Source organism: Mandrillus leucophaeus, unplaced genomic scaffold (assembly GCF_000951045.1).
Source record: "Mandrillus leucophaeus isolate KB7577 unplaced genomic scaffold, Mleu.le_1.0 Scaffold419, whole genome shotgun sequence".
NCBI classification, from domain to species: domain Eukaryota; kingdom Metazoa; phylum Chordata; class Mammalia; order Primates; family Cercopithecidae; genus Mandrillus; species Mandrillus leucophaeus.
Window position 1 is genome coordinate 137,158 of NW_012104465.1, and position 10,075 is coordinate 147,232.

Genomic DNA, 10,075 nt, shown 5'->3' on the forward strand with positions numbered 1-10,075 from the left:
TCTCTACTAAAAATACAAAAATTAGCTGGACATGGTGGCAGGTGCCTGTAGTCCCAGCTACTCAGGAGGCTGAGGCAGGAGAATGGCGTGAACCTGGGAGGCGGAGGTCACAGTGAGCCGAGATCATGCCACTGCACTCCAGCCTGGGCAACAGAGCGAGACTCCGTCTAAAAAAAAAAGAAAAAAAAATCACTCTGGTTGCCATGAGAGGGTCAATTGGAGAACAGCCGATCAAGGCCAGCTAGATACGTGGTTGTCTAGGTGGGAGATGAAGGTGGCCCAGGCTGCTGAGGGACATGTTCTCTCAGAGTGACAGCAGAAGGGACCAAGCCAGCTTTGGCCTAAGTTGCCATAAGCATCCTCATCAGAGGAGCATCCCCAGGCACACCTGCTCCCCACCCAAATGCCAGTCTTTGACATCTGAGGACAACGATTTCCTAGAACCTTTCTCCTTAGAGTGTATTCCACTGACTAGCAGCATCATATCACCTGAGAGCGTGTTAGGAATGCAGAGTCTTGGGCCCCATTCCAAACCTACTGCATATGCCTCTGCATTTTAACAAGAGCCTCAGGAGATTTTGTACGCATTAGAAGGTGAAAAGCGCTGTCTGAGGCCATTGCAGAACTCCTGTGCAGTTCACCCGATCCTTTTCCGGGGCTCTGGGGTTATCCCTGTCAGAGGCTTCCTGTTTGCTCGGGTTAGCCCACGAGGCTCTGACACAGTCCTGCCTGGATGCCCCTGAGCCAAGCTGTGGGGTGTGTGCAGGCGCTGAATACATGCGCCCCACACGCAATGCCCAGCTAGCTTCCCGCCACCAGACGCAGCCTCCCACCCACTCCATCTCACTGCTGTGTGTGTGTCCTGTGCACTTCTCTCGGCAGGAGATAGTGGACTGGTTCAATGCCCTGCGTGCAGCCCGTCTGCAGTATCTAAAATTGGCTTTTCCTGAACTCCCGGAGTCTGAGGTGAGCTAAATGTGGACCCCAATTTCTGAATCTCCTCTTGGCCATCTCCTTCTTTCCTTGTCTGTTGACCTCGAAGACACTCAGAAGCCAGACTAGGGCTGGGCATGGTGGCTCACGCCTGTAATCCCAGCACTTTGGGAGGCCGAGGCGGGCGGATCACGAGGTCAGGAGATCGAGACCATCCTGGCTAGCATGGTGAAACCCCATCTCTACTAAAAATACAAAAAAATTAGCTGGATGTGGTGGCGGGCACCTGTAATTCCAGCTACTTGGGAGGCTGAGGCAGGAGAATGGCATGAAACCGGGAGGCGGAGCTTGCAGTGAGCCGAGATGGCGCCACTACACTCCAGCCTGGGTGACACAGCAAGACTCCGTGTCAAAAAAAAAAAAAGAAACCAATGAAGCCAGACTAGGTTTGTTTGCAGGTAAGACCTCGAGGTTGAGGGCTGGGTAGCTCAGAGGGAAACCGAAGGCATTCTCCAGGGGAGCCTGGGGGGTTACAGCTTCACATATGACAAGGCAACCTCCCAAAAGCAGGTCAGTTTCTCGCCTTCAGAGGAGTGTCAAGGGGCTCAGCATTTGGTCATCTCTTTCTGACCCCTTCTTCCTCTAAAATGTACAAATGATCCCTAACATACTGCCTACAGAGTGCTTTGAGCCCGTTTTGTCTTGTGAAATGGCAGCCGGGCAGGGGTGATTATTTCCATTTCACTGATGTGATACACAGTCCCAGGAAGGGCAGGTGAATAACCAAAGGTGCGCTTCCCTTTGTAACATCCCCGCTTTGCCCTGTGATGCTCTGGGCTTGGGAAAGCCTGGGATCCTCCCCATTACAATTGCAACAGGAGCAGGTATGCCCTTCGTGGCCAACATGATGGGGAGCCGAGAACCTCATTTTGGTTGTCTCCAGACTTCTGGGGCCTTCATCTCCCTATTTCAGGCTGGGCCAGGGAGGCCCGCATGGTGTGGGGCAGAGGATGCTGCCTTGAGCCAGGAAGCCTGGGCTCTCAGGGGTGCTCTATTGCTCACTTTCTGTGTGACCCCTGCAGGTCCTGGCACCTCTCTGAGCTTCTGTTTCCAGATTGGTAAGATGGCAGTTAGTCCAGGTCATCTTCAGGGTCCCTTCCGGCTCTGAGATTCTATACTCTGGTCCTCTTCAAGAGGCTCCCCTGTAAGAGGATTTTATAAGTGACGGGGGTGGAAAACCATTTTAATGCTGGGATTTTCTTAATCTCAAACGTTAGAGCTTCCTTTTTTTTTTTTTTTTCTGAGATGGAGTCTCGCTGTGTCGCCTAGGCTGGAGTGCAGTGGCACGATCTCCGCTCACTGCGAGCTCCGCCGCCTCCCGGGTTCCTGCCATTCTCCTGCCTCAGCCTCCCTAGAAGCTGGGACTACAGGCACCCACCATCACGCCCGGCTAATTTTTTTGTATTTTTAGTAGAGACGGGGTTTCACCGTGTTCGCTAGGATGGTCTCGATCTCCTGACCTCATGATCTGCCCGCCTCGGCCTCCCAAAGTGCTGGGATTACAGGCATGAGCCACCACGCCCGGCCTAGAGCGTCCTTGAAAGCCTAAATGCTCCTTAATTCCAAGATTTGTAGGGAGCCAGTTGTCTGGAATAGGGTCCCCTCCAGGCCCAAGGATATGCTGAGATGGCAGCTGTCTGGGAGCAATTCCAGTAAGGCCCGAGTCAGAGCCCTTGAGTCAGTCTGCTGAGTTTGCACCCAGAACTGGTTAATGCTGGCTCCCATGGGTGGGGAGTGGAGGGTGCTGACTGCTGACTATGAGGAAGGAGGACAAAGTGCAGATGCTCAGCCTTATTTAATCTGGGCAAGTTGCCCATCTTTGCTGACATGTGTAAAGGAAATTGCTCTTCGGTCAACATCCTCAATGTTCCCCTGCCGCTCTCATCCACTGTCAGTACCCGATATCCATCCCGTGTCTTTCTTCCCATTTAATGTCTGTGTATGGTGTGAGGTTCTGAACAATCACCAGGCCTGGCTCAGGCTTTAGGATCCACATGTTGGAAATCCAGGGCATCCCAGTGGGGTCTGTGGTCCTGTAATAAGTGCATATGGTCTTTTGGACTTCAGAGAAAGTAGGTATTGTTGCCATAGTGACAGATGATCCAGCCCAGAGAGGTGAGGTGACTTGCCTAGGTGATAGTACCTACTTTCTAGGGCTGTTGTGAGACTCCAGTGAGCCAAGCGTCTGAAGTACAGGAAGCAGTGCTCCAGCCATGTGATTTTCCTTTTTCTCCCAATGGTTTCCCTAGGCCTCTGCTTGCTCTGTGCTGACTCAAATTCAGAATATTGAGCAGTTCGGGACTCCATCTGTTTTCTCCAAATGGAAGAATTAAAGCCTAGTGAATGTATTTTAGGATGAGGGGAGTAGTACAGTTTATATTTTCTTTCTTACATTTAAAAAAATTTTTTATTTTTTGTAGAGATGGTATCTCACTTATGTTGCCCGGGCTGGTCTCGAACTTCTGGCCTCAAGCAATCCTCCTACCTCGGCCTCCCAAAGTGCTGGGACTACAGGTGTGAGCCACTGCATCTGACCTATATTTTCATTTTTGGCTCACAACTTTCCCCCTTTTCAACTTCCCGTAGCTGTTCCCCAGACCTCACTTCCCCTGTGCCTCTGCCCTGGGCCCTGGAGCTCTGGAGAAGCCTCTCTGTTCTTTGAAGCCTGGACTGTCATTTGAAGCTCTAGACTTTCCAGGTTGATGCCTGGGAGCATAGGAGGCCATCATCAACCCCTGGAAACATCTCTGAGTATAGGCTGACAGGCTGGAAGGGATTCTGGGGATCACATGATCCAGGTTGTTTATCACACAGGGGAGACATAAGGCCTCATAAGACAGAAGGTCTTACAAAGGTAATGCAGCTGGTGGAGGCCAGAACTGGAGTTAGAACCAGGTCTCCCGACTTCTGCTTCAGAACTTTCTCTGTCCACTCTGGCATCATTTTCTTTTCTTTCTTTTTTTCTTTTTTTTTTTTTTGAGACGGAGTCTCCCTCTGTCACCCAGACTGGAGTGCAGTGGCGCCATCTCAGCTCACAGCAACCTCTGTCTCCCTGGTTCAAGGGATCCTTTTGCCTCAGCCTACTGAGTAGCTGGGATTACAAGTGCACACCACCATGCCCAGCTAGTTTTTGTATTTATAGTAGAGATGGGGTTTCACCATGTTGGCCAGGCTAGTCTCAAACTCCTGGCTTCAAGTGATCCACCTGCCTGGGCCTCCCAAAGTGCTGGGATTACAGACGTGAGCCACCGCGCCCGGCCTCTCGCATCATTTTCTTGTTGCTCTGTGTCAGAACTCTGACCAATGACCACGCCTTTCCCAAGGTCCTGCTCAGAGGGCCCTGGCATGTTTATACTTTAGCACCATAGTGTAGTGGTAGGAGTACAGTCTAGTGTCATCGGCCCTGGGCATGAATCTCAGCTCTTCACGCTACCAGTGCTGTGACTTTAGGAAAATCCCCAGCCCCTTCTCTGTGGCCTGCTTTCTTCAGATGTGTAATGAGGCTGGTGATACCCACCTCGCAGGGTGATTGAGAATTGCAACCGGAGCCTGACGCAAAGTGGACCCTCAGAACATGTTCCCTGACACCAAGAGGGTCTCCGCAGAGCCTTGCCTATGTCCTGGGGTTACTGAAGGAGTCCTTAAACCAAAACTTGGCCGTGCCACTAAGTTCTGCAAACATCTGGGGTGCTGTCGACTGGCTCTGTGAAATATTAATATTATGTCCATTGCACTTTCCAAATATAATACCATGAGCCATGAGCATACATCCTTCCCCATTTCAAACTTCCCCTTTGTCGGGAGCCAGGCGGGAACCTGGAGCTCTGGGGTGTGAGTTGGGGGTCAGTGTCTGTCTCTCTTCCACAGCTCGTGCCATTCCTCACCAGGAACTACCTCAAACAAGGCTTCATGGAAAAGACTGGGCCAAAGGTACCTTCTACCACTCCCTGGGGGACTTATGTGGCTTAATGTACATAAAAGGTTTAATGTGTTTATGGGATGACGGTTAAGAGAACAGTGAAAGGTGTTAGGCCAAGTTTGTCCAACCAACAGCCCATGGGCCACGTGCTGCCCAGGACAGCTTGGAATGGGGCCCAACACAACTTCGTAAACTTTCTTTTTTTAATTTTTTTGAGACAGAGTCTTGCACTGTCACCCAGGAGGAGTGCAGTGGTGTGATCTTGGCTCACTGCAACCTCCACCTCCCGGATTCAAGCGATTCTCCTGCCTCAGACTCCTGAGTAGCTGGGATTACAGGTGCCCACCGCCATGACTGGCTAATTTTTGTAATTTTAGTAAAGACGGGATTTTACCATGTTGGCCAGGCTGGTCTCAAACTCCCGACCTCTGCCCACCTCAGCCTTCTAAAGTGCTGGGATTACAGGCATGAGTCACCACGCCCAGCCAAATTCGTGAACTTTCTTAAAACATTATGAGATATTTTTGCGATTTTTTTGTTTTAAGCTCACCAGCTATCATTAGTTTAGTGTATTTTATGTGTGGCCCAAGACAATTCTTCCAATGTGGCCCAGGGAAGGCAAAAGATTGGATACCCCTGTGTTAGGCAATCGTGAAAGCAAGCCTTGGGCAGGCGGAAAAAGCAGTCAAAGCGTTATTTTCAGAGAGGCGCAGCCCCTCCGCGTGGTTCTTGTTGCCGGGCTTTCTCTCCCTGACCTAGGTTAGAATTTGGCCAAGGCCAGCACTTTCAGCCTTGCCAAGCAGTAGCCACTTCTGATTTTCCCCGACTTCCTTTTTCTCCGGCTTCTTTGTCCACCGCCTGAGAAAGAGGAAAGTGCCTCTTCCAAGTCAAGGCAGCACCTGGAGGCAGCAGGGTGAAGCTGGTAGAGGGTATGGTGGGGTTGGAAGGGTAATGGGCAGAACCTTCAATGCCTGAGGGCTCCTGTCCAGGCCCCAGGGAGAAGCACTAGGATGTCTGACTGAGGAGGCTGGGCTGGAGAACCAGTGGGACTGGCCAGCTCCCTTGGTCTGGCCTGGGCTGGCCCCTGATCTCTATCCTCAGAAACTGACTTGGTCATCCATGGTAAGAGGTTCCGTCTTTTGCAGCAGAGAGAACCTTTCAAGAAAAGGTGGTTCACCCTGGATTGCCATGAGCGGAGGCTGCTCTATTACAAGAACCCACTGGTAAGAGCCACTCCTGCTCCCTCCCCAGGGCTTCCTCAGACAGAACTGGGTAGTGCTTGTCTGAAACTATGTGAAAGCTATGGATAAAGACATCTCCCAGAGCCCCAGAGCTAGAGAAACCCTGAGAGGAAAACTTCTACCCCTTGTTTTTGTTGCTCTTGAAGTAATCTCCTGTGGCATGAAGCTTCTTTCCCCTCGCTTTCAGGAAGTCCATTATGAGTATCCAAAATGCTGCCCATGGTAGTTAAATGAGGTGTATTTCTTCCTCTAGTCTCCAGGGTTCACTTCTAACCAAGAGGCCGTGATGTGTAGTGGTTAGGAGTGTGGTGGACTCTAGAACCCGGCTGTCTGGGCTCTGGTCTCAGCCCTGCTACTTGTAGTAGTGTTGCCTTGAGCCGAGTACTTAGCTCTCTGTGCCTTAGTTTCCTCCTCTGAAAAACAGGCTTAATAAGAATGCCTTCCCCAGAGGTTGCCATGATGGCTACTTAAGTTACTATAAAGCATTGTAATTCCTGATGCTGATTTTAATAGGTGCTCCATAAATGTTAGGTATCACTTATTTATTTTTTTTAGAGACAGAGTCTCTCTCTGTCACCCAGGCTGGAATGCAGTGGCACAATCACAGCTCATTGCAACCTTAAACTTCTGGGCCCAAGTTATCTTCCTGCCTCAGCCTCCCGAGTAGCTCAGAATACAGGCATGCACCACCATGCCCAGCTAATTTAAAAAAAAAAAAAAAAAAAGTAGGGCTGGGTGCTCTGGCTCTTGCCTGTAATCCCAGTACTTTGGGAGGCTGAGGCGGGAGGATCACTTGAGCCCAGAAGTTCGAGACCAGCCTGCGCAATATAATGAGATCCCATCTCTACAAGAAACTTAAGGCCGGGCATGGTGGCTCACGTCTGTAAACCCAGCACTTTGGGAGGCCGAGGCGGGCGGATCACGAGGTCAGGAGTTCAAGACCAGCCTGACCAACATGGTGAAACCCCGTCTCTACTAAAAATACAAAAATTAGTCGGACATGGTGGTGCGTGCCTGTAATCCCAGTTACTCAGGAGGCTGAGGCAGGAGAATCACTTGAACCTGGAGGCAGAGGGTGCAGTGAGCCGAGATCACGCCATTGCACTCCAGCCTGGGCGCAGAGCGAGACTCCATCTCAAAAAAAAAAAAAAAGAAAAAGAAAAGGAAAGAATCTTAAAAATTAGCCAGGTGTGGTGGCGCATGCCTGTAGTCCTAGCTGCTTGGGAGGCTGAGGTGGGAGGATCGCCTGAGCCTGGGAGGTTGAGGCTGGGATGAGCCATGATTGTGCCACTGCACTTCCAGCCTGGGTGACAGAGTGAGGCCCTGTCTCCAAAAACAATTCATAATAATAATTAATAAATTTTTTTTGCAGAGAAGGGGTCTCACTATATTGCCCAGGTTGGTCTCATATTCCTGGCCTCAAACAATCCTCTGCCTTGGCTTCCCAAAGCGCTAGGATTATAGGCATGAACTATCAGGCCCACCCTCAGTATCTTTTCAACAGATGACGTGTATGATTTATTTTAGGGTTTTGATCTTTCAAATTCTGGGTCCCACTCAGCAGAAATCCCAGCAGGGACCTCATACCCCCTTCCCAAAATAGAGCTTGGAGGCTGTCAGGGCTGCAGGGCCCCTCTGCCCTGGGGGCACCCTCTGATGACCCTGTACCCTCCATTTTCAGGATGCCTTCGAGCAGGGCCAGGTTTTTCTGGGGAACAAGGAGCAGGGATATGAAGTCTATGAAGACCTGCCCAAGGGCATCCGAGGAAATCGCTGGAAAGCCGGACTCACCATTGTCACCCCAGAGCGGAGATATGTCCTCACTTGCCCCAACGAGAAGGAGCAGCAGGAATGGCTGGAAAGTTTGCGGGGTGTCCTGTCCAGCCCCTTGACGCTCCTCAACTGCCTCAGTAAGAAGCAGGAACTGAAGGGTGTTCTTTTGGCCAAGGGCAGAGGGCAGAAAGGTGCTTTTTCACTTAGGTTCAGCCGTGATGCCACAAAAGATTCCTGATTCCTGACTATGCTCTTTTCACTGTCTTCTCTTCCTGAGAAAGAAAAGCACAGACATACCATTATTGCCAAAAAGTCTACTCTGTCCACCCTGGGTTCCCGTAACAGAGCCCTTCCCCAGGAGCTTTTAGAGGAGTTTGGCCCTGGCAGAACCCCCGGGTACCGTCTGTACCCCTCGCAGTGTGGGGGCTGAGCAGCTTCTCTTTCCCTCCACCCTCCTCTATGCTGATCCTTTTTCTCGTGAGAAAACCCTGGCCTGTTATTATTAGCTAAGGTCACACCCGCTGGGCAGCTCCTGGGATTTTTGGATTCCTCCCCACTCCAGAGGGAAGGCTATTTCTAGTGGCTTCTTTTCTCCGAGTCCTCCCTTCTGTCTGCCTGTCTCCTGCTCCTCTTTACCAGTAGGCCTTCCTCAGTGCTGACAGCCCTGTGAAAAAGGAGGACACATGCCGAGCTCCGGCAGGAAACTGCTGGCCCAGGGCCTGGCTTCTGGGGCACAAAGGAGAATTTCTGTGTTTGGAAAAGTACAGACTGAGCAGGTGACCCCCGCACAGCCCCTTGGGGGAAACACTTGTGCCCTTTGAGTCTGACCGATATAAACACAGACTCTCTTGACTGTCCCACAAAGGCCAAAGCCAGAGAACCTCAGAAAGGGACTTGCAAATTGTGAGTGAGGCATATCAGCTGGTGCTTTCTTTTCTCTGTGGCCTGCCATTTATGAGTCTCTTGGTTTCTCTCTGTCTCTGTCCCTCCACTTTTCTCTCCTTTGCTGGTGTGTGCATCCCCTCTGATGCCCTGGCCCTTACTCCTTCATTCTGTTTTTTATTCAGAGGCTCCCTCTGTCTTCGTGTTATTTTTTTTTAATTTTCTTTTTTCGAGACGGGATCTTGCACTGTCACCCAGGCTGAAGTGCAGTGGTGCGATCTCAGCTCACTGCAATCTCCTCTTCCTGGGCTCCGGCAATCCTCTCACCTCAGCCTCCCAAGTAGCTGGGACTACAGGCTCGTGACACCACATCCAGCTAATTTATTTTGTATTTTTGGTAGAGACAGATTTTCACCATGTTGCCCAGGCTGGTCTCGAACTCCTGAGCTCAAGTGATCCACCTGCTTCGGCCTCCCAAAGTGCTGGGATTACAGGCGTGAGCCACTGCGCCCGGCCATGGCTCCCTCTGTCTTTGTACACCTGTCCCTTTGCTGTCCCTCTCCTCCACAGAACAGCATTGGCATGGCCACCTCCCTCAGCCCTCTTCATTTCCCTTGTAGCTGCATCAACAGAGAGTGGCCGCAGCAGCAGGTGACCCATTAACTGAGGGACTGGCTGCCACTGAACACCTGGAGCGCCTTGTAGGAAGGAGAAGTTCGCACCTCGACCCTGGCTGCCCACCATCAGTGCCCCGCAGTCAGCAGCCATCCCTGGCAGTGAACTCTGCCAGGACTGAAACTGTGGCTTTATCCATCAGCTCCCTGAGCCTTCCCCCCAACACACCCCAGGGATCTGAGGATCTGGTACATAAACGAACATCTATCCCCTCCTCCCCCATATACACCCAGGCTTGAAATGCCCTACAGGCCCAGAACTTTCTCACATCTGGAATGGAGGCATTGCAATGAAAAGGCACCCACAGCATCATGCAAGTGGCATCTTGTTAAAAAAAAAAAAAAAAAAAAGTTTAATCTGAATCTAACCATGAGGAAATAATCAGACAAATCCACATTAGGGGCATTCTGCTAAACATCTGACCCGGACTCTTCAAAAATGAAGAGTGAAAGATAAAGTACTCAATGGCTAGGTGCAATGGCTCACACCTGCAATCCCAGCACTTTGGGAGGCCGAGGTGGACGGATCGTGAAGTCAGGAGATCAAGACCATCCTGGCCAACATGGTGAAACCCCATCCTTACTGAAAATAC

At 51.0% G+C, this 10,075-nt stretch overlaps 1 protein-coding gene across 1 annotated transcript in view; it reads left to right on the forward strand.

Moving 5' to 3' along the window:
• ADAP2 (ArfGAP with dual PH domains 2) overlaps positions 1-9,812 on the forward strand; it is a 37,631-nt gene extending 27,819 nt beyond the window's left edge. Inside the window, exons 8-12 of the mRNA XM_011992869.1 lie at positions 883-966; positions 4,861-4,923; positions 6,058-6,135; positions 7,835-8,063; positions 9,429-9,812. Of these exons, the coding sequence (XP_011848259.1) occupies positions 883-966; positions 4,861-4,923; positions 6,058-6,135; positions 7,835-8,063; positions 9,429-9,463 (489 nt within the window). The 3' untranslated portion in view covers positions 9,464-9,812. The remainder of the gene's footprint in view (positions 1-882; positions 967-4,860; positions 4,924-6,057; positions 6,136-7,834; positions 8,064-9,428) is intronic.
• Positions 9,813-10,075: the final 263 nt, after the last annotated feature.